Source organism: Venturia canescens, chromosome 5 (assembly GCF_019457755.1).
Source record: "Venturia canescens isolate UGA chromosome 5, ASM1945775v1, whole genome shotgun sequence".
Taxonomy (NCBI): Eukaryota; Metazoa; Arthropoda; class Insecta; order Hymenoptera; family Ichneumonidae; genus Venturia; species Venturia canescens.
Genome location: NC_057425.1, coordinates 8,014,725 through 8,038,047, shown reverse-complemented (window position 1 = coordinate 8,038,047; position 23,323 = coordinate 8,014,725). Strand labels below are relative to the sequence as shown.

At 41.3% G+C, this 23,323-nt stretch overlaps 2 protein-coding genes across 8 annotated transcripts in view; both read right to left on the bottom strand.

Annotated features, from left to right (window-relative positions):
* Nucleotides 1-291: 291 nt before the first annotated feature.
* The window catches only part of Hr39 (Nuclear hormone receptor FTZ-F1 beta), a 34,613-nt gene continuing 11,581 nt past the window's right edge, over nt 292-23,323 (bottom strand). For 2 of the 5 annotated variants that reach the window (XM_043419933.1, XM_043419936.1), the window contains exons 2-6: nt 11,570-12,017; nt 8,925-9,301; nt 6,042-7,982; nt 5,064-5,357; nt 292-4,934 (exon numbers count right to left, since the gene is read on the bottom strand). In XM_043419933.1, the coding sequence (XP_043275868.1) occupies nt 5,091-5,357; nt 6,042-7,982; nt 8,925-9,301; nt 11,570-11,753 (2,769 nt within the window). In that variant the 5' untranslated portion in view covers nt 11,754-12,017 and the 3' untranslated portion in view covers nt 292-4,934; nt 5,064-5,090. Of the gene's footprint in view, nt 4,935-5,063; nt 5,358-6,041; nt 7,983-8,924; nt 9,302-10,427; nt 10,630-11,569; nt 12,018-12,092; nt 12,504-23,323 lie in introns of those variants that run through there. The other 3 variants (XM_043419935.1, XM_043419934.1, XM_043419937.1) reach the window with 3 other exon arrangements.
* Nucleotides 12,864-16,416, bottom strand: LOC122411254 (uncharacterized). Of its 3 annotated transcripts, none has more exons than XM_043419938.1 (4): nt 15,782-15,990; nt 15,624-15,697; nt 15,287-15,343; nt 12,864-14,868 (listed from the first exon to the last, which is right to left on the bottom strand). In XM_043419938.1, the coding sequence occupies exons 2-4, from the start codon at nt 15,694-15,696 to the stop codon at nt 12,911-12,913; spliced, it is 2,088 nt and encodes a 695-aa protein (XP_043275873.1). In that variant the 5' UTR covers nt 15,697; nt 15,782-15,990; the 3' UTR covers nt 12,864-12,910. The 3 variants fall into 3 exon arrangements, with proteins under 3 accessions (XP_043275873.1, XP_043275874.1, XP_043275875.1); XM_043419939.1 differs by having other exon boundaries at nt 15,287-15,329; nt 15,782-15,989; XM_043419940.1 differs by having other exon boundaries at nt 14,771-14,868; nt 15,287-15,329; nt 15,782-16,416.

Genomic DNA, 23,323 nt, shown 5'->3' with positions numbered 1-23,323 from the left:
TTCGAGTCACTAGTCTAGGGTTTTTTTGTTGTCTAAAATATGGCGGAAAAATCGATGTCGTATGAATTAGATAGCAAAATAAGAATAGTTGTTTACTACGGAATTAATAAAGATTGAGAACTGTGAAGAAGAACACGTAATTTATCAATTGATTTATAATAAACAAGTTTTTCCCACCTCGGCACCTTCGTACACCTGAAAATTAACCTAAAAAAAACTAAATAAGAAAAATCGTGCGAACTGTGAATTTCCATCGAATTCGAAAAAAATCACAAACGGACAAAACATATGTTCAGTAAAAAGTTTCATATTCTTTTATTTTGCAATAATAATTCGTATTGTATGTATAAAAGTACGCTCTGGCTATTGTATATATACGTTCTTGTTCATTGTTTTTTCTCTCGAATAGCCGTGTTCCTACCTTGAGTACGGAATTGACAATAAACGTCGACCACGTAACGTCAATGGTGTGCAGTTATCATAAATTTGTTTAAAAATTTTCAAATGGTCCTCTACCTCTCATATGTAATCGATGAATCAGTCGCATTGCCCACTTCGATATTCTCTCCAGCTTGAAAAAATAAAATAGTAATATAAAACCGAGTTTATTGAATTCTCTGTTTGAGTAATCGCGCTCGTGTTTTTCAGTATTCCTCAAAAGAAATACTACGATAGGTCTGAGTATCTAAGAAAAAAAAATCGTTATTACTATAAAAAAAAAAAAGTGTTTTTATAGGGCTGGAAACAAGCTTTTTCCACCTTTCTTCAATGTTACACTGCCGTTTTCTTCTTTTACTCTAATAACTTTACGAATTCCTTAATCTCTTTAAACTACGTTTCTGAAACTATAGATTTTCGTGGTGTATATAATATTGATATATTTCCATTACAATGTAATTGTCGTTTACCAGTCTATCGTACGTTTTTAAGCTCTTCGAATATCGAATATAATTCCGTCTCATTATTTCGGTATATTTATTAATTTTTTTTTTTTTTCATTTTTTGGACACATTTGTCCGAATATTGTCATCGTTGGCGAGTCTCGGATGCGCGCTGAGTATAGAGCTTTTTTATAAATTCATTTGAACGAGAATATCAATAACGAAAAATGGAATTTCACAATGGGAAAAATGGACTGTTTAAGCATATCCACAAGATTCTTAATTTTCATGCGTCAATTGACAAAACAAACAAAAAGTTGAAATAAAAACAAAAATTAATGCGTTTAGTTAAAACCATTCATTCAACTGACACACGTGTAAAATCACGCGCTCACGATGTCGATAAATAATTCATTTAGATGTAAAAAAAATGTTCGCATCTCATTAATATGTATGTATGAATGATAAAACAATTTTCAAATTGCAAATATAAGTATAATATTCCAAAAAGATCGTAAAAATAGCTATCAAATATAAACATAGAATAGTCATTTTTTTCAACAGGCAAATATCTATATCTTAATTATCTAAATCGTGCATTCTCGCTCGTTTGCATCTATCGCTCAAGGACGTAATCACAAATCGATCACGACGCACTTTTCATTTTTTCTTTCTCTCTCTCTCTCTCTCTCGTTCTCGCTATTGCCAATACACTTTGAAACAAATTATTCCTCGCATTCTCGTTCACTGAGAACATTATTGTTGACGCGCCCACGTTCGCCTTAGTACATCTATATTCCTCGACGTTGAAACGTCACTCGCCGATTGCAATGTTATTATCATCGTTTTCAACATTTCTTCAATTCAATATTTACATTCTTGGACAACGTCCGACTCTGTCAATTGTAAAATCGCAATTTTCTCTCTATTTTTCATCGACGTTTTTGCCACTTTTTTTAATACCAATTCATAAATAAATCATTGGAAATACTGGATCTTTCGTTTTCTTTATTTTAAATATTAAGTATAATCGTTAAATCGCGTGCCCGCTTTTCATTGTTTCTGTAATATTTGCTATCCAGGAAATATTATTTTATCTATAAAAGATATTTTCTCCTACATTTATTTTCTGCATTTATTATCGATCCAATCGATGCGAGGAGATGGTAAACGTTGCAAATAATAAACAACAAAACAAAACTCAAAACGTTACGTCGGATTATACTTTCTCCCTCCGGTATTCGGACTATTAGCAAATTACATAATGCACGTTTGCCCCCGTGCACGCACATCTCATATATACATACATATGTGAACACATTATATGAATGTATAAATTGCATCGTTCGGTAAAACCTTCACCAGCAGGCTTTCTATACGGGTCATGACATTTCGAGTATCGCTAATTAATAGCTTACAAAGTATCGATACCAAGAAGCTCTTCCCACGAAAAATTTTACGTCACAGAACTTCCTTCTTTTGCAGATATGTTGGAGGAGTCGTCGAATTCACTTTTTTCGATTAATCGAATAACGGGGTGAATGATTTAAAGTTGCGTTATTGGTTGTAACGATGAAATATTTCAAAGTTTATAAATATTGAATCTCATTGAGTTTGTGTCAGTTGAAATACGATATTTGTGGATCGATTTGATCACTATCGGCACGTAATACGAGGAATGTGTGACCTTGTATTTGGTGCGTGTCAACCTGCGAAGTGAAACTTTTACCGCGCGCTGCGAACACGACAAAGCTATATTTCCCATTTTTCTTTCACTTTCTCTCTCTCTCTCTCTCTCTCTCGTTCGCTCTAACTCGCACACAATGCAGTCTTTTTTCGGCATACGCATTAATATAAACTTATACTGTTTAATAAATGTTTTTCATTACATTTTCCGTTTAAAATGGATCGGAACGAGGATTGTTACTCGTTATTTCACTGAGAGATTAAAAATCTAGAATTTAACTAAAGCGATTGATGAACAGCGGATAAAAAACCCGCCCGAATGATCGGTCGTATGCATTCGCTGCGTTCAATTCCGTGGTAGGAAAAAATTTCAAATCAATTCCAAAAGTTTAGTTGGTTGAAAAACTTGAAGATTCCATCGTTACTAAAAATTAGTTTGACACTCTGTACGGTCTAATTTGAGGAACAGCATCTTTTTTTCTCAGTGTGACGATCTCTGATAAAGCATTTTTTCATCTCCTTCATTTGTTAAAAGTTAAAAGCTACGTTCAGCCCGCAACCGGCATCGCTCGGAATGCCAGGCGAGCTTTGAAAGGCCAACAACAACGCACGGCCGCCAACGCGTATCGCGAGAGATACGCGGCGCGTGAAACATATAATAGATAGGCAATTACGGAGACTACGTTTCTCTCCTGCTGGCCAACAAGGCGTTTTTTTTCTCATTTTTTTTTCTTTTTATTGTTATCCTTATCGTCATTATTATTATTATTATTATTATTGTTTTTGTAGCCTATGTCAATACTCTTTATCGTATCTTTTCAACAGGTTCATAGACACGTCCTAGAGATATTTTCATTCTTATTTTCCTTCAGCGGTTTCGGTTCGTATGAATTTTTTCGTATTATATGATGTTTTTTTTTTTTTGTGAAAAATCATTTCACCTCTCTCGGAACATTGTGTTTTACGTCGTTCGACCACGATTTTAAATCTCTCTTTACAAATAGCATTTGTTTTTTGTTTTTTTTTTCCGTCACTTTTTGGCACGCTAGGCACGCCCACGATAAGAGAAAAGAAAAACATTATAAACTCGGGTGCAAATGACGAATATATAAAAAGGATTTTTCATCCGCGTTCCCAAAGCCGGAATGCACGAGAATTATCTCCACAGGACGCACACTTCTTACTCTAAATTCGTTACAAAAAATGCTTTTTTTAAAAAAAAAAAACAAAAGGGATGTACACAAAGTACGGAAAACTGTTGTCGGGGATTAAGAATTTTCGTATATAAAAGTAATAAAAATAACGCGGCGTTCTTACAAGCTAAGGATTTATCTTTCATTCCAACGAAATTTCTCATCAAACAAAAAGAACTTTTTAAACCTCGATGAGGTTAGACGAGATACGTGTGCCGTTAACAACGCATCCGTATGAACGAATATACGAATTTTATTCTTTAAATGCTCGTTCATCGGAACATACGTATTACGTATATAAATATATATGCAAAAGCATTTGAAGAATTAAACGAGTTCGTTCGACATCAATCGTCCAAAACGTTCGTTTGTTCATTTTTTTTAAGTACATTCTTATTACCGGGACACGAACAATTATGCATTGATATTAAGTAAACATTTAAAATTATCATAAAAAAAGGACACGGTACGAAAATACTGGTAATTCGTCGTCAACGTTTGTGTTTGTTTAAAATCATAAAAATAAGTGTTCGACGGGAGGACACGTATGCAAACATTTTCTCACACTCGGGACTCGCTTTGAAAAATCTCAATAAGCCCCTATCATATATATTTTTATACTTATATTTGTGTATCAATATATATGAAGCTCAGTTTCGTGTTTCCTTTTTTTATTTTGCTCATTCTTTAATTTCTTACGCAAACGACGCTCCAGGCCAAAGTTTCAGTCTCACTCGCAACTCTCGAGTAACGTTGGACGAACGTAAGATGCAAATATAGGCCGCCATAGAAACTCCTGATTTATCAAGGCAGGAATGCAAGAGCTCAGGCCTCGTATGGAAGCATTTTTAATGTTTTATAAAATTTATATATATACATTAGGTGTATATATATCATCATCATATAAGTCCTCTATGAGCCTATTCCTAAAATAAGTTCTATCAGAAAGTAGTCCCCTCACCATTATCTTAAACTCTATTACGGACTATGCGCGAGTTACCAGTCGTTTGTTGTTTTTTTTTTTATTGTTTTTGTTTTTATCCAGATATCTTGTCTGCTTGATTAAAAAAAAAAAAAAAAAACAATATTTCGGGAAAGCTTCTTTGTCTTTCCCATTTCTTAACTACTACAACCTGATTCCCGGAGCTTATGGACCCTATAAGCGTGGAATCTGCTGAAATGAGAAAGTATTTTGATCGTTATTGTCGTTCATTTATTTTGAAGTACTTTAAGGCTGTTCAGAAGGAAATATTGAATGGAAAATTCAGTTCTTTGAGTGTTTTTCGGTAGAAAAAAAGTTTACCTGCAACAACAGCAGCTTGTGGACGTTTCAGTGATCTCCTCTGAGCAATTCCATCAACAAATTGAAAGAACTGCCCTCTCCCTCGGCCCTTTTGGCACTCAGCAACTCCTTTCCGGCTTGACAAGTCCTCTGAAGATCCGGTATTCGGAGCAACAGCTCGCCGAATTTGGCCGGCATCTCCGGATACCTCGCAATCGTGTACTGCTGCAGAGCTTGCAGCGCTTTCTCCTGGGAAGCTCTCACTTTCTCGGGTTCCTTAAGCTCGCTCGTGTCCGATGTCAGCAAAACGATAACCTGAGGACCAGTTTTTTCGTATGAAATTTACATTTTTTTATTTTTCGAACGTAGTTAATCATTCGCTATAAATAACAAGGATAAACAAACATCGAAAAAAGATTGCGCAATGGAAATTTTAATTCCACGCCAGTGTGACAACGTAACAATAACTTGAAATTATGAGGCGAGTAATTCGTGCATAACTTCCTTATTCAGCTTCACGAAATGACGTCAACAAATGTGCAACAAAGAGAATAAATATTATTTTCATTTGAAGCCGTGACAAACGGATCTTCAAGCGTCTTAACATGTCCGTAAAATGGTAAGTAATAAATAACGAACATTATATTTGAAGCATGATTTTTACATTGAATTTCCGAAAACAAATCGTTACTAAATCACTATATGAATTTAAGCATTAATTACGAACTACCAAATCATCGAGTTTTTTTTTTCTAATTGACGTCTGGAAACTGATAACGAGAACCACGCGACGAAATTGTATCTTCACTTCGGCAACTAAGGTACGCAAAATACCAATTCAATCGTCGGAGTTTTTTGTCGACTGTAAAATTTTCCACAGTTCGCAATTATTGTTCATAAAATCATGATCGGTTTAAATACTCAGTAGAGACTGTCAATAATACTGTTCAATAAAGTGAAAAAGCTGCGTCACTTGGTAATTTGAATGGAAAAAATTACCTTCATTGCGACGTATTCGTATTGATCGACCCTGAGCCTTCTCAGATTATTAGTAAATGCGAGCATCCTTTCAATACAGGTTGCGAGTCCCAGTTGTCTAGCTTGTTCGAGAGTGATGGATTTGCCTAGGGAGACTCTAATTTCGCCGGGCGTGCTCATGCTACGGAAGCAGCACGAGAACAGGAGCAATTCGCACCACGAATTGATCAGCAGGCAAATTTGATCGTCGATTGAGATATTCTTGAAGAGCGGCAAACTTTTGCACCATTTGACAATTTTGTACAGTCGATGATCCGCGATGTTGCAGAGATTCGATAAAAAGTCAGGATTTTGTGAGGTATTGCCATTGGGATTGGGGGTCGGATTGTTGCTGCCGTTGGTTGGGTTATTGGAGGTTGAGTTTTGTTGATGTTGCTCGTTGGTGAGACTGGACGGTGAACTGTTGGACCTTGTTGTTTCACAACGATTGTCAACGTTGCCGTTGTTGGTTGGAGGATTGAGGCTTCCGGCGCCAGCACCGGAGCCCAGGCCACCAACGCCAAGTCCAGGGATGTCGTTGGGCATCGGCGAGCCATTGCCACCGCCGGAGACATTGCCACTTTGACTGCCGCCGGTTACGCGATCGTTGTCGTTGTAGTGCCACAAATGTTCGACGTCCATAATGTCTTGGAGCAGTTGTGGAACTACCTGAATTTTGTGGGAGTGATTCCAATGGTGCCTCGCCGAATGATGGTGCTCGGAGCCCGGTGGTGCCGGGCTGCAGTTACCACCGGTCATTTTATCGTTCGGCATCCCGCCACCGGAGCTCCCGATCAAATTAGCGGGGAGCGTGTAAGTGCATTGATAAGTGCTTCTACCGCCGCGCGTTCGATCCTCCCTGATGGCTTCTAATTTCATGCCCATATTGAGGCATTTGTCAAAACGACAAGCAGGACATTTCTTCCTGGTTGCGACGGTAACGGGGCACCCGGCGCCTCGGAGACAAACGTAATTTTTTCGATTTTGCACGGTCCTTTTGAAGAAACCTTTGCAAGATTCGCACGAAAATATGCCGTAATGAAAGCCACTTATTTTGTCGCCGCATATCGGGCAAGGACTATTGATTAATTGCTGCCTCGTCGAGATGCCCGATGTGGCAGTTGGAATTTTACAGTCTTCTTGATCCTCGGGATGACCGCCTTCGGAGGATATTTCCGAATTTTGATGACCGTAATTGTGAGGATTGGTGGCCGTTGATGAAGCCAAATGCAGAGGGCTACCGGCTTGTGACAGTTGCTGTTGGTGCTGCTGCTGTTGGTGATGATGATGGTGATGATGCTGCGCATGCGAGTGTCTCGGTTGCTGGATCGGCGAATGGGTGGGCGGACTCAACGAGCCGTAGCTGTAACAACTGCTCGAAGCGTCCGAATTGTTGCGAGACAATGAATGCGACAGCGAGAGGGACAGCGATGAGGTCGAATTGTTGAAGCTGTGACGCGACAAGGACGACGATGGCACAGGACTGCCAGCACCCAGGGCCGAATGACGAGCGGCATGCGGACTTTGGGTCGGCGAACTGAAGACGCTGTACGCCGAATGAATCGCCGAATCTGGTGAGGGCACCTGCGACCTCGTGTGACTGTGCTTCGTTAAATGATGACGCGGATTCAATATCGGACTGTGATTCGGCGTTGAACTGCTGTAACCACCCAAAAGCTTTCCAACCAACAACGGCAGGTCGCTCTGCTGCGTCGACTCCAAACCATCGATACCTCGCTGTTGCTGCTGCTGTTGCATTTGCTGTACGTGCGACAGCCCCAAACTCCCGTCGTTGTGTGATCCTATCAATAAACTCGGACTCGAACGGAAATCTGGCTCCGGTTTTATCGGAAATTTTTGCTCCTGTGGGCCCGGACTCGCTCCGCACACCTGAACCCCTTCCATCGACGTTTCCTCGTGATCCTGTGAAAACAAAACTTTCTCATTTCCCCTCTCATCAACCCGAGTTCTACAAACATTTTTCAAATCGCACAAAACTTTAAGCTCCGTTTAATTGAACATATTTTTGTAACAAAACGAAACAACTTGCTGAATTTTATGTTTTTCATTCGTCGTCAAATTTATTTGGTGGACCTAAATATTTCGATGAAAAAAACGTGATAAAACCATAAATACTCAAAACGTTTCTCGAACCCATAAATTCTTTACCACGAAAAACGATTCCTCGAAAAGCACAAAAACTCGGACAAAACACTCCCGGATAGAGCTTCCCTCTTCCGTAATGAATTCAAACTTATCTACTCTCAGATACGAGTAAGAATAAATGGTAACCATCCCATCGAAAACGGTTTTCCCCCACGATCATATTTCCCTGAATACGTTCGTAGTAACCCCCATTGATAAATTACTCAAATTTCATCAAATTTTTAAAAGTTTGAAAAACAAATGGCGTAACAAAAGAAAGTAAAATTTTGTTTCTTCAGGATTCATTTCCCATTGAACGAACGAGTGAAAAGCTGGCATTCCAATCCCGACTAAACGAAGCGATGTCCGCACTACCAGACTTCGAAATTCGGATCGTACGGTGAATGGTTTTTTTTCATACGGTTGAGATTTATTAATTCTGTCCACAGCCTCCGATGGCTTATACGGATGACCTCATGGCCTGTAGCTTGACAGATACGACTGAATGACTAGAGAAACTGTTGCCGTAGTCTGAGCTAGTGATATTAAGAATGAAAAGTTTCTCAATACTTTCCGACACTCGACTCCCGATCCGGTCTGAAATGATTTCTGATAAAACGACATAAAAGTCATGAAACGCGGATGCTGAGGCTGCCGAGCTCACAGCGATAAAAAAATGTCATTAAAATAGTCTCGAGAAAGAAAAGAATTGAAACGAACCTGATTAGTTATGGTATTGGAAGACATTTCTTGATCGGATAATTCGCCCTCCCATGACATCGGTCTCTCGGGCTGTTGTTGCTCGAGATTGTCGGCGCCCACGGCGCCGCATTCGTTCTCCGATCCGCCACCACCACCCGAGGCGTCTCGTTTCTTCTTCGTTCGTAGATTGACCCCCCGAAAATCGATTTTACTAACTTCGCCGTCGCTGTCCTCAAAATCCTCGAGGCAACTCGATTCCGGACACGAAGAAGATGCGCCTCCACTCCCTCCTCCCGGTCCCGTCCCCATCGCGCTGCCTGGACCACTTCCGCAATTCGAGACCACCGACACCGTCACGCCATTCTGCCCTCCGAGATATTTGCATACGCTTTTACCTGCACAATAAAAACGGTACGATTTTAAAGATCTTATCGTTGGGGGCTTACGGAATTCTTTCGATTCGAATAACCGAACTTTTCCGACATTTTCTCCTTAAATTAATCAGCGAAATATTTTTCCAACATATTTTTTTTTTTTTTTTTTTTCACAGAGCTACTAAATCACGAGTAGTTGATCAATTATTTCGGAATGTCGTTTGCGTTTTATTTTAGAATTTTATCGCATAGCGACGACGAAAGACGCTCGAGTTGCCGGGAATATTGAAATTAAGTACAATGGCTGCCTGATTTTGTTCGAAATGATAAAAATAAAATGACCAATCGAAAGTTGGTGCTTTTTGGCGAGACTGGAATCGGAGGCGAGAAAAAATAGGAGTGAATTGAGTTGAATTTTCTTCGGAGAAAAGGCCCGAGAAATCGGGAATAATATCTGTGACGAATCTTCTGAATTCAGAGATTTCGCGATAATTTTCAATCCGCACAAAATTCTAGGTCACCCGGCTTTGAAAAAAGGAGGTAAATCAGAAAAATTGTTTCTCGGAAGGAGAGAAATGTTTTGTGGTACATCAGAAAAAGGACGTTCCACGAGAATTCGAGACGGAAGCTTGGGGCGGTCGAACGAGGTTCAATGACAATGAGAAACGTCAATGTTGATGCATCATAGACGATTTTTATTTGATATTTTTCGTAATATGAAATTGCAGTTCGAATTCCACGGCGAGAAACTCGGTTCGTTATGGATGGAGGAGCTCGAGCTCGTGTGTCGATCGAGTGGCAGCGTTGGTCGAGTGTTGTCGAGAGAAAATGATTTTGCTACAATTATACGAGCGACGTATTAAAACTCGACACTGAAAAATATAATTCGACTTTGATAGGATTTTTCTTTTTCGAGCGAGCAGCAGGAAATGGCCATAAAATAATATTGAAAACAAGAGCGGTTGTGTGTAGCGCGGTAAACAATTAAGCTCTCTCGGTCGTTTACTTCTTATTTGCGAGTCTTTCGTTGCGAGAGTTCTCGGAATGCATGGAGTGGGAATTATGGGTTAGTGCGGAGAGAAGGTGCTCTCGCGACTGTGAAAACACTCGTGTATTTCATAGGTCGACAAAATACATGTGAAATTACAGGGTGTTCGATAAGTCACTGTAGACGTTCAGAAAATTGAAGGAACGTGAAATTTCGGAGAAATAAATCCTCAGGAACTCGTAGAATTTCACTTTTTCACTGTTAGAAATACAAACAAATCGTTTCGCGAGTGACGAATCGGAAAAAAAACATGGCCGAAGACGTTTCCTTTCGGAATTTCACGAACGAACTGACTGCTACCCCGATCCCGAACGCCACCTTTGGGACACCGAGTACAAACTTGTGTCGTCCGGGGGCGGTGGCAGCAGCAGCAACCCGGTAGCTTTACAATCGCATTGCATATTTCTGTAACAAGAAACGAGAAGGAAGAGAGAAACGATCGAGTTGATCAAAGGGAAAAAAATCCGACGATCGCAGTGCAACGAAAATAAATGGAAAAAAAAAAGGGAACGAAAAGAGCAGCAGCGCCGCGAGAGGTCACTGGAACCAGGGCTAACAATAATTGTCGTTTATTCGCGAAGCTCGTTTCTGTTTACCACTTTCAGACTCGAGACGTGCTCTAAAGACCAAACACACGTGGACTCCGCCAACTTGCCGCCCGTTTTATGGCAAATGCTTCAACTCATACGTAACCGAGAATATATGCCGGTTCTGAACAGTGTGGAATAACTACGGTAATACTTACGTCTCGAAAGCTCGACCGCGAGCGTAAAGACCGTGTCATGGTAAAAGTTCGTGTTGCCGCCGTGCGTGCTTGCATTTTAGTTTTCTTTCCATTAGTGGACAATATTTTAACCGAGTTAAAAATTTAGCATAGTTACGACAAAAGTGCCAGTTTCAGTTCCAAAAATGAATGTTGAGGTTATGTTTTTCTTGAATTTCGTTCGCTGACACTTTTCATTAGACGAATCTCGTTGTGTTAATGAATAAAATGTTCCGCGTGTTTCTGACATTCAGTTTCAACTTGATGAATTTTTGCTGACTGCGCGTTGTGCTTTTTCGATTCGCTCTTTCTCGCAAGGTCAATGAGGTCGCTCCTCCTCAGACGGCCACCTCATCGGCGACCGTTCGAACTTTCGATTTTTCCGAAATATTTTCATTCGGCCGAGAAAAAAATCCGGTACGAATCTAAGACGAGTCGCGATTTCTAACGAACACCGAAGAGAAAAGTGTTTACGTACCGTCGTGCATTTCCTGGGCCGGTGGCACGTTGATCGTCGTGACAGAAACATTTTTCCCAGCCTCGAGTGAACGCGAGGATGGAATCGATGAGGACGACGACGACGACGCGTTGCTAGCCGACTTCCAGGACTGCGAGGGTGGCCACCAGCCCGGGCCCTCCGTAGGCCCGTTTTGTTCCGACATTCTCAGCTGGCTATCCTCCAAGCGTATCTCGCGCTATCGTCGTCACTCGAGGGCCTGTATTTTCTCACCGTCAAGCTCACCATTCTGAGCAACACCGTAGCTCCCTCCTTCCTCTTCGATTTTTAAACCTTTTTCCAAAGATTTATAATTTACGAATCGAACGCTTGTCTCTGACTTTTTTCCCCTTTTCTTCGTTACACATTCGTTGTATCTCGAATCTTATAATTAAGTGATCACAGAATTTTTATTTCATTGAACCCGAATCTGCAACAAAATAAAGAAAAACTATCGGTCACCCACCATTTTCGATGAAAAATCTGAAAAAATTCGTTTATTTACGTTTTTTTTTATTTATCTTTTCCCTTCGAAAATAACTAAAATTTGTTATCTACGCGAATTCCAATTTCTTCGTTATTGAATGAAAAATTTCGATTTCATCGCGTGTTTTTTGACGATGGAGCAGCACAAATTCAACTTCACTAATAAATTTCGAGGAATTCACTGATTGGCACTGACTCTCGACAACTCTTCGATCGACCGTTACGAATTCGTCATTATTTAAAATCCTCGTGTAACGGTGTGGAAAAAAGGGAGGGGGTAAAAACAAAATGGCTAATAGTTTTGTCTGGAGAGAAAATAATCGTATGAAGCGTAGATATCGTAATTAGCCTGCTCGACCTTAGGTATATGGTGCTATATTATATTCAATGAATTAAGAGATAGAGGAAAAGAGATGAAATGAGAGAGTGATAGAGCGCGCGAGGGAGGGAGGGAGCAGTGTTGCCAACTCCTACGGACCGTCCCCCCCCAAAATCCATCTGAAATCCCCCTAAAAACCCCTATTTTTGAAGAAGCGCTATATTCCTTCGTAACATTGAATATTGCTTAAAATTATACTTTTAAATAAAAATAAACATTTTTATAATGAATTTTATTATAATAATCTAAAAAATATTCCTGTAATGAAAATTTAATGAAAATATCGGAAAATAAAAACATTGAACAAAAAACATTTAGTGAGAATTAAATTATCATTTAATTTACACCATGTAATTTTTACAATGGAATAAATACAAATAGTGAAAAATGTTATTTATAATAACAAATTAATAAGAGAACAATTGACATTTTATTGTAAGAATTTTTTTCCCGCGTCTTCATATTTCGCCAATGTAGTTATCGAATATTTCGTCGACAACATCGACTGAATCACATTGTTTCTGAGTATTGTTTGCATTTTTGAAATCGTACATACTAACGTTGAACATTTCGAGCATACGGGCAGAAGGAACAAATTTGACGCAAGATCCGGATTGTCTTTGTAAAGTGAACCGTACCATCATAATACTTTGCAGTACTTCAAGAGACAGCTTATTTCGTAATTTATTTTTAATTACGTTGTATGTCGAAAAAGCGCGTTCGACACTTGCATTTGAAATCGGAAGTGTAAGTAGAGCCATTGAAAATTTGGCAATGTTTTCAAATCGCTTTTGACCAGCAGAATCATAATCTACAAAAACGGCTGAATAAAATTCAACGGAATTGACTGTATTTGGCCACGATTTATTTTGCAATTGATTCCATTCTGACTCTGTCTCATTCTTATTGCCGTATAAGTGAGTGCGTTGGAATTTTGCAATAATACCTGTTAAACTGGGTTTCATTCGCGATAATGCGATTTTAGGATGAAGATCGGCCATCGTCTTTAGGATAGATAAGTTGTCCGGCAATCTTTTTTGAACCTCTTGAGCCAAAGTACAGAGAAATTTTTTGCACCTTTCTTTAACATCCAATAATTCTGTTGGTTCAATATCTTGAGCAATGACGTGAAACTCGTAGCCAAAATACATTGCTGAAGTATGCATTAAACAAGATTGAAAATCGAAATTGATCAATTCACTGTCAGTTAATTTCTGCAAGCTCGATGGTACAACGAGCTTTTGCAGTAAGTTTTTGAACATCAAAAAAAGATCCTCAAGTAATTTCGTAGGTTCTACGTAATCACTTTGAAAAAGCAAATTTAATTGCGTTACACTTTTCAGTTCGTATTTTAAAAAAATAAGAAAAGCTTTGTAGGGTAACCTTATCATGATGTTGTATAACTGAGCAGCCATGTGACAATTGTCTTCTGATTTTGCAATTGAAAATAAGAATTGCAATTCTTCCCACTGATTTAAGATGGTATCGATAGCCTCGGATCGAGCAAGCCAACGAGTTCCGCTAAGACCCTGAATTTTATTCGGTTTTCCACTACCATTAATTGTTTCGTACAAAAGCTTATATTTTTCTAACCGTTTGGGGCTGTAAGAAAACCAATTATGCGTTTCTCGAACCAAAAATTCTAATGGACGAGGCAACATTTCCGATGCTTTTTCAGCGCATAAATGAAGTGAGTGACAAACACATGGCATAACGATTAGGTCATCTATTTCACGCTTAAACAAAGCTGTAACTGAGTTGTGTTTTCCAACCATCACACTCGCTCCATCAACGCCAATGCCGACCATATTTTCAACTTTTAAACCATCTTGTTCTAATTGAAGTTTAATGGCACTATGCACACTTTTTGCATCGGCATCGATTAATTTGATTAACCGATAAAACGTTGTAACCACTTCTCGTTTCTCGAAAGAGAAAAATCGCAACATGATACACAACACCTTCTGCGTTGAAAGATCAGTACTCTCGTCGATTATGAGTGAGTATGGACCGTCGCCAATTTCTTGGATAAGTTCTTGGAGCATACAAGGCCCGAGGACGTTCTTGATCAACATCGAACATTTAGTGCGATGGAGTTTCAAATTCGAAATTATATGTGACGAAGGGTCCAGCTGCGGCAGAATGTCGATCATGTGATTCACAGTCTGCAGTGAACTATGTTCTGCAATAAATGCAGCAATTTTCAATTCGGCGATCTTCGTTGCTTCTGTCAGAACTGGCTCAAATGTTGAAGTCAACGGTTCGAATGTCTTTGCTGATTTGTCCAAGGATACAGCTTTTTTATGTTTTTCTGTCTTTGCGTGGTTCATCAAATCCTTTTTGTGAGCTTTCAACGATATTCGACAATATTTGCAGACCGCAGAACATGTATCAGTTGGATCAGGCCCTAGCCAACCTATAATGTAAACCACAAGACATTTAATAATAATAATAAATTATGATATTTATCAATATCAATTGCGAAAGTCCATATAAACATTAACAAATGTTTAAAATAGTTAGTCGGACCATCACAAATAAAGAAGAATTAAAACAGTGCATACTTGAAGAAATATTAAAACATTAGGTGAAAACACATTGGAGGAAACATTAAAAGTATTAGAGGAATCGAAGGAGTACGAGTGTCTATATACTGATGAAAAATTGTAGGAAACTAAGCAAGACGAGGAGGTGAAAATGGAATCAAATTGAGGTTAACTACCTGGAATGAAAAGGAAAAAAGAAACCAGTGAAACTACCACCAAATGAAGCTCTTAATCAAACACATTCTACGAACCGAACCAGAACACACTGGTTCACATAACTTAAATTACCTTTTTCAGGAAAAAACTTTGAAAACCTCGGTTGATCTGCAAGCTTTGAAGAAATCCCTGTGTAGTAAACATTCATCTCATAGATTAAACTAACCGAATTGGAACAATCATTATTTTGAGTTGATTATGTTTAATAATCTTGTAAACGTAAAAACTGAATCTATTTTCATTCGATCCTCGTTTTTCACTTTCAACTTCCACGTATCTTTATATGTATCTTTACATACAACCGTTTTGTCGTTCGGACAGAGCGTAATAATTAAACATAATATTTAATAGAAAAAATTGAGAATGAATATATATTTTATTCGAATTTAGAAAATGCATGTTAACTAACCTTGAAGCGCTGAATCGGTCTCCCAACACTTTACATATTTTTGCAGATATTTTTTGTTTTTTTCTTTTGGCATGCTGTAATGAATTTGAATATAAGTTTGAATTATTAATACCTTTTTTATTTTTTCGCTGATACTTCAAAAAACGAAAATGACTTACTTTGCAATCCGAGAAGGTACGCGAGCGAGCAGAATCAAGAGACTCGGGCCGTGTTCCGATATTGACTGTGACTGTGAGTACTGCGAGTATTTGCTTTGGTATTCGCTCCGTGCGCGTAAACATACTACTTTGAAAGTGAGCGTGTGTCGTGTATACGTATTCCTCCAAAAACGCCGGAGTCCCCTTTATGGTGGCGCTGGCAGTATGCATGAACACACTAATACTATTAGTGTAGTAGTATTAGATTTTTGGCTCCGCCCACGCGCACAGAGCGAATAGAGATGGTGCAGATTCGATAGAGGGCAGGTCGAAAGTACTCGTGGCGCCTCTAATGTCATAATTTATAAGTTTTTGGGGTAGCACTTTCAATACTTTGATTGAAATATAATCATAATAATTGAATATATATATATATAATAATAATACAATAATGATAAAAGATCCCCAAAAATTTTCACTTTTCACCACTAGTGGCGCGGTAGTCTACTTGTACCATCCCTATAGGGCTTACAGTACTCACAGTATCGGAACACGGTCTCGGTCTCGGTAGAATATTTCGTCTTTAACACGCACCGAACACTTGAAAACTCGAAATGAGAGTAGCCCTTAAAAAATTCCCTAGAAAAAAGTTGCCCCTAAAAAAACCCCCAAAAAAAAATTGCCCCTAAAAAAACCCCTAGGCATCTGCGTTGCCCCTAAATTTAGGGGGAAAACCCCTAAGTTGGCAACACTGGGAGGGAGGGAGAGAGGGAGAAGACAGCGAACGAGAGGATGCGAACGACGCGCTTTCTGGGAGAGCGTGCGTAACGGTCGTCCGGCAAGGCCGGCCCACTTCCGGTCCTGTGGACGACCTTCGCCGCGGAAACGGACACGCACATATGCGAGAAAAAGGGGGAAAAGGAGGGAGGAGTGGGGAGAGACGATGGATAGTCGGTTCTCGCGCCGCGACTTCGTGTTATAAATACTACATGTGTGTCTCTGTATAAGCTAAACGACAAGGTTTATAATACGGTTTCTTCTTCCTCGAGTATACGTGGCATTTTGTGCAGAAACGTCGCGAGAAAGACGAATTTTCGGACTGCTGCGGTTCGATCGAAGAAAAATGTCGACCCGGCGTTCTCGAATACTCTTTTGTTACTTATTGCGGATGAGTTTCTTCGGAATGATTTTGAAGGAACGGTTAAAAAACCGATGAAAAATTGAGAAAAAAACTGAAGTTATTTGATCAAAAAAATATGAAAAACTTGACAACTTTCGTACGTTCAACAATGTTTGAGCGACTGACATGCGAATCACCGGTGGTTCCCTTTCTCTCTTCGTCTTTTTTCTCAGCCCTCTGGCGTCGTATTCTCGAAGCTCCATAGTTGCGCCCACCGCGATCGGTTGCGGGCCGAGTCGCATACGTACAACGAAATCGCGACGGTGGCTGTGAGGAAATTTGCGATATTACTACGCCCGGTGCAGCGGTGTACGAACGAGAAAGCGAGAAAGAGAGAGGTCTTGACGCGAGGTCGACAGCGAGAATATTCCACGCATTCCTCGGCTCACGGGCTCACGTTAGAGTATAATATTGCGGGTCTCTCATTCCCTTGCTCTCGTGGATGCTGGCTTTACGCGACGCGAAACAAGTCAAAAACAAAGAGGAGGAAAATATTTCTTCCGATCGTTAAATTCGAGAAAACACGATTATTCTGTTTGTACGGAGGATCATTCGATTCATTAAAACATTCAATAACTCGACATTTTTTTTATTCAACCTGATTGAAAAACCGTTTTAACCTCGTATACATTCGGAGGAGCGATCAATTCAGATTTCACGAAGTAGAAATCCGTTTTCTAATTTCCGTCCAAAGTATCAACTGAGGATTTTTAGTGGCCGGCGAACAGTTTGCGATTTGAAAAAGTATTTTCAGCATAACTGCTTCGAGAATGCACATCTTGCTCGAAAATTATTGTACAATTTTATAACCGCGAATCAACGATTGAGGCGAAATAACCGATTATTGGAAAGCACGCGAGTTTCAAATACGTTTTCCAAGATTCACTTCCAAATTGCCAAATCTAATGACAGCAAATCGTAGCTGGAATTAACGAACGATTTTAATGAACACAGATTCATTAAGTCTAATAAATACTCGATCATGCAAGGCGAGCGCGAGAGGTTAAGTACAAAAGTTCGAGGTCCGGCCGCGAGAGGCGCTAGGGCCTGCTCACTCCTCTTATGAGTGAGGGAACCGAGTGCGTCAGGTAGAAACAGCGCGATATGCGTAAGAAAGAATGTGAGAGGGAGAAGAAGATTGGGACGCAATGAAAAATGGAAAACGGTCGGGGAGGAAGGAGGTAAGAGAAGAAAGAATCGGGGAAAAAAAGAACAAGGCAATGTAACGACGCTCACGTACGCACACGAGAAAAAAGGGCATAACGAAAGAGGCAGAGGGAGAGAGGAACAAAACGCACTCCTCGTTCCAAGTTCTTGCTGTGCAGGCAACCACGAACATTTTCACGTGAGTTTGGCGATCCTCGTCGTCGTAAGGTCGAACGTAAAAAATCATTAGGGCGTAGAATCACTCGGCGGTTAAAAGCGCACGGATACGAGAAAGTAAATTTATGGAAAGTTAAGCAATCAGCCCTTTTTGCTACGATCGCGTGCAGACTGAACTCCACTTCGTTCGAGCGGAACTACCGGAAAAATGTTACTTTTTTTGTAGCGAATACTTCCCGACGTAACAAGTGCTTCGTGATAAAATAAACATTGGTTTTTCGGACTCAAAGGCTCGCAAAGAGAATCACTTGGACAGGACCAAAAATTAAAATAAAAAATTTAAAAAAAACAACAAGTGAAATGGAAATTGTTAAAAAATAGGCACTTTGAGGTTCACGTCACGACGGCCGTGTAATCCAAATAAAAAATGCAATATCAGTCGCGATTGTATGCTAAACAGAAGGGTTCTGAAAACAAAATGGTGGAAAATGACGAATTTTACTGTGAGATCAATAAAATGGTTTTTTAAATCGATTTTTATTTATTCCTTTTCCTCTCCCACTACAAAATGACACACGAAACGCTTTTGCAAGTGTCCGTGTACGCAATTGAGCGATACGAAGGACCAATATAAATTTTTCACTGATATTGAGAATGTCATTTCGTGCGTTAATGATCGTAGACTATAATACAGGTTTTGTGACAACGGGGTCAACGAGAAACTTAGATTTTTTCTCATCCAGCGTTTGGCAAAAATAGGAAGATGACAGAACAAGGAAGAGAGAGAGAGAGAAGAGAAAAAGAGATGGCGACGATGAGGTTCGACGAGGACAGCAAAGACGAAAGGAACGACGCCTGCCGGAAACCTGTTCTCCAACTTTTTATCGTTTAATAAAATAAATAGATAATCGCGGACAGGGGGCAGAGAAAGCGAGAGCGAGAGGGAGAGAAGAGCTGCTGCATTCCTGCGGGTCCACCTCTTTCCCTCCACAGGGTACAAAACGCGACAAGAGAAAAAGAGTGAGAGAGAAGAGTGCGGGGCAACGCCACGAACATATCACAGCCTTGCCTGCCTTGTGATTTTTTTCAAATTCCTTTTTTTTCTTTATCTTTATTTGCCTCTCCACTCTCTTTCCACGAGATACGTTCTTGGCAGCCTGAGATCGAGTCTCTCCCAACTCTTTCTTTTTGTCTTTTTCTCTCTCTCTCTCTCTCTCTCTCTCGCCGAGAACTCCCGCGAGTTGGTCGTTTTACACAGTGAGGAGGGGCAATTTCCGCGCCCATTCGAGTCAATTCGGCCTCCCTCGTATAACACCGTCCAGGCTCCTGTTGCGGGCACGAGCACAAAACACACTGCGAGAGCCACGAGGTAGAACAATTTTCCGTTCGAGTTTCGAGCCTTTCCCGCGAGGGGGTACCCCCCGCGAGTTTATCTCATTTTGTGGGCGTGTATTTTGTCCCGCGTCGTGAGATCTCGTGTTATTTCCTTTTTTCCCTGCTGAGGGGCGCCACTTTCGTCTCACTTGTACTTTCGTTCCACCGAGTTTTACTGTGTTTCGTTGTTTTCTTTCTCTCGATTGTTACGCTCCCAGGCCTCTCTTCAGCGCTTTATGATGACACTGAGAACGTCTCATTGACCCGTGATGCTCGTGTCGCTCCACCCAGGGCCATTCTCCTCGACGTCGGAAAAGAATAAAAACGCTCGAGTTGACGCAACTTTGAATACGGTATCGTTTCATATTGTCAAGTGTCGGGACATTTTCCCGTGGGTATGATATTATAACCTACAGACCAGACTTTAGTTATTATCGGGATAACTTGACTCGGAGGTCACACCAACTGCGCATATATCTTATGCACATACGAGAATAAAACTCTCGAACCAGCATTGTCTGTCCTCCTTTTTTTTCCTCGAGAATGAATGAGCGCCATTGTTCGATACATTCGTCCCGGTTACCTGCGGCACACGTTCTTTCTCGTGACTTTTCGAGGCGTCAGGTACTACTGTCAGGGAGAACAACGTTGGACAAACCCCGTTGAACCAACACCCAACGCTTTAAAAAAATTATTCCTCATCGATCTCTTCTTTCGTTTTATTCAAGGACATGAAACTTTCCAATTCAAGCATTTGAGACGTAAATTATTCAACGAAAATGTCAATAATAACTTCATGATTCCGGCGAGTTTTCGCGGCTTCTAAGAAATACGTCAGACGACCTTTTCCACTAAACGGTTACAGAGCGCGAGAGAGAGATAGCTGCAAATTTTGAAAGCGACATTTTCCCACAACTCATCGAAAAAATGAAAACGTCAGCCCATTTTGCCATCGCCCTGCGTAGGCTGACAGAGCGCTTTTTTATTCGGTCAAACTGCGTCGAAGAATCTCGATTTCGAAAAGTGAGGTTAGGCGACGATCCGTGCTCCCAAGAACAATCGTTTGAACCCGTTCCGAGATTCAGCTGTCAATTCAACGATTTTCATAATTCCCTCGTTCTTTTTACCGCAAAGATAAAAAGTCTGTGACATTAATCCCCCCTCTGAATCATCCTAAGGATTTAATTTGTGAAAATAAAAAATTGAGCAAGCACAAAGTTGGGGAGGGAAGGGGGGGTCTCCGAGACGTGAATATATTTTCTGCGTGATCCTCGAGAGGGAGCACAACTACAGAGAGAGGAGCCGCCGACGGGTAGCGTTTATTACTCATTGTCTTTCGTGCGCTTCTCTCACTCTTGAAATTCAGAGTGAAAGCGAACGTAGCACGAATCCTCATTGTCTCTCGTTCCTTCTCTCTCTTTCTCGAGCGCGCCGTGCTTCACAATCTCAGTTTCTTTCGGTTCACCGCAGACGTTTCGGCTGAGAATAAAAAGTGAAGAAAAATAAGAAGAAGAAGAAGAAGAAGAAGAAAGGGAAGAGGGATTAAGAGACACACCTACGTGGATGAGTCGAGCGTAAGCCCGTTCGAGGTCCGACTCCGTTCGACGAATCGCTCGAAAAAACGCGTCACGTAAATTTTTTTTCTTCGTCCTGGAGACTCGTTATACGAAACTCTCGACGATATTACGTCCCAACTTAAGTCCACTAAGCTCGTTTATAAAATAACGCGCCCTTTTGACGAGTAATCAGGGGCTATCGACGCAGTGACTAGACGTCTAGACTGCTTTTAAAAACATTGAAACTCTGGCTGCGTTCGGATGAACGAGGAGACGGAGGCTTTTTTCCCCCGAGTTCCACCAACGAACGTGACGCGTTGAAAACCATCGTAGGATCGAAGTTCGATAAATTGAGCCTCGGGGGCGTCGCGTACGGTTTTCTAACCCCACTTACGTTCGACACCAGAATCAATAGATCACAGAGAGCAGCAAGGCCGAGAAATGCACCGTTTCACTGGGAGCAAGGATTCGACGAGCTCCACGACACGGCAGAGTCCGTCTCCCGGGTCGACCTTGGCGAGAAAAAACGTCCGGTCCTCGCACGAGTCTCGATTCCCCCTCGTAATTTAAAACGCCGTTCCGAGCTGAGAGTTCCCGAAAACATTTGCATGTTTTTGGACGCAGCCGCGCGAGCGGCCGCGTAAGTCGGTCGAGTAACCGCGAGAAGTAATCGAACGATTTGCGACGGAGATGGGGAAGGTGGAGGAGAGAAGAAGAAAAGAAAGAAAAGGGAGGAAGCGGCAACGACGAGGCCGAGACGGTGCTCGGTTTCAGCTTTGTATCCTCAGCGGAGCAGCGATACACCAGAGCTGGAGACCAAACGGAACAGAGAAGCAAGGAGGAGGAGGAGGAAGAGGCGAAAGAGGGGAAAAGGGGGAAAAAAGTGGAGGGAAGGAAGAGCAACGTGCAGCAGTGGCGTCAGTAGCATGAGGCTCCTCTTCCCAGGCACCGGTGGTAAGGTCAAGGCCCTCGACGCCCTAACCCCCCCCCCCCCCCCCCCCCCCCACCCCGCTCCTCGCCCCCGTGCACCTTAGGGGTCACGTGACGCGGCTCAAGGTCCCTTATCCCCACTCCCGGGTCATCGACGCCGCGGATTGTTGGGCCGCGTGCGCGCTTCAGTCTCACCGCACATTGCGCCAGCGTTTATCTATATAAATACTTTTCACTGGCTTTCCTATTAACGCGCGCGGCCCGGCTGCGAGAATAACGGACAATGGCGGTCAGCCGGCGAAGCACGAGGGGCTAAAATCGTATCTCAAAGTGTGCTGGGAAAAAATGACACTTTGCTCAACCGAGGCGCGATCCTAATTATTTTTTCAATATTTTCAGGCTTCTGTTGTGTGAAACTTGTGAATTTCGTTCCTCGATTAGGGTTTGTGGCGAGGGAGAAGAATGTAAGAAATTCATTAGATTTAAGAACTACTGTTTTGAGAGATCTCGAAGCGCTTCGGGACGTGTCAAAAGGGCTGTTTCAAGCCTTCCGTATCGATGCGTGACGATACCAAATTCGGTCTGCACACTGGATAAAAATGATTTCTTGCGACACTCAGGCTAGGGAAGTTGCCCTCGGGACAGTAATTTTGGGATCGAGGAGCCAAAAATCGAGGTTTCTTATTTTTCACCATTTTTTTGTTAATCACTGTCGCTGGGGGCGTGGTTTTAGCAAATTTACGGGGAACGAGCGTCCATTTTTCATGCGCTTAGTTATAGAAAAGCCCAACAGGCGGCGACTCGGATTGAGCGGTTGAGAATTTGGCCACCAGAGGTCAGGGCGAGGCGCTCGTCAGTTACGAATTACCGAGCTGTCAATTGTGCTCGGATCCGCACTGTTCTGGCTTTCGTAATATTGGAAAGTCGAGCATAAATTTACCGCGAAATTCCTATGTTTTTCGAATCTGTTCCGTTGACAATTTCCACTCTCCATCGTGACCCAACTCGGAAAACTTTGCGCCCCGTTTTCCTCGACTGTAGCACGACCTAAGACACATGGGTCTGAGCCTCGCCGAGAAAGAATAAGAACAAATAACGCAACAAGTTTGCGCCCGGAGGGGTGTAAACGAGTGCGAAGAGGAAACGCAGGGGAGCGAGAGGAAACAGCACGAAACAGTGGCAGGTGGTGAAAACGCGGAT

What these genes read in the sequence shown, in the direction of transcription:
- LOC122411254 (XM_043419938.1), bottom strand. Translation starts at nt 15,696, where the DNA reads ATGCCAAAAGAAAAAAACAAAAAATATCTGCAAAAATATGTAAAGTGT. An exon ending in GACCGATTCAGCGCTTCAAG is followed by an intron (nt 15,344 to 15,623) that starts GTTAGTTAACAT and finishes TTTACTACACAG; the next exon opens with GGATTTCTTCAAAGCTTGCA. An exon ending in AAAGTTTTTTCCTGAAAAAG is followed by an intron (nt 14,869 to 15,286) that starts GTAATTTAAGTT and finishes TTTACATTATAG; the next exon opens with GTTGGCTAGGGCCTGATCCA.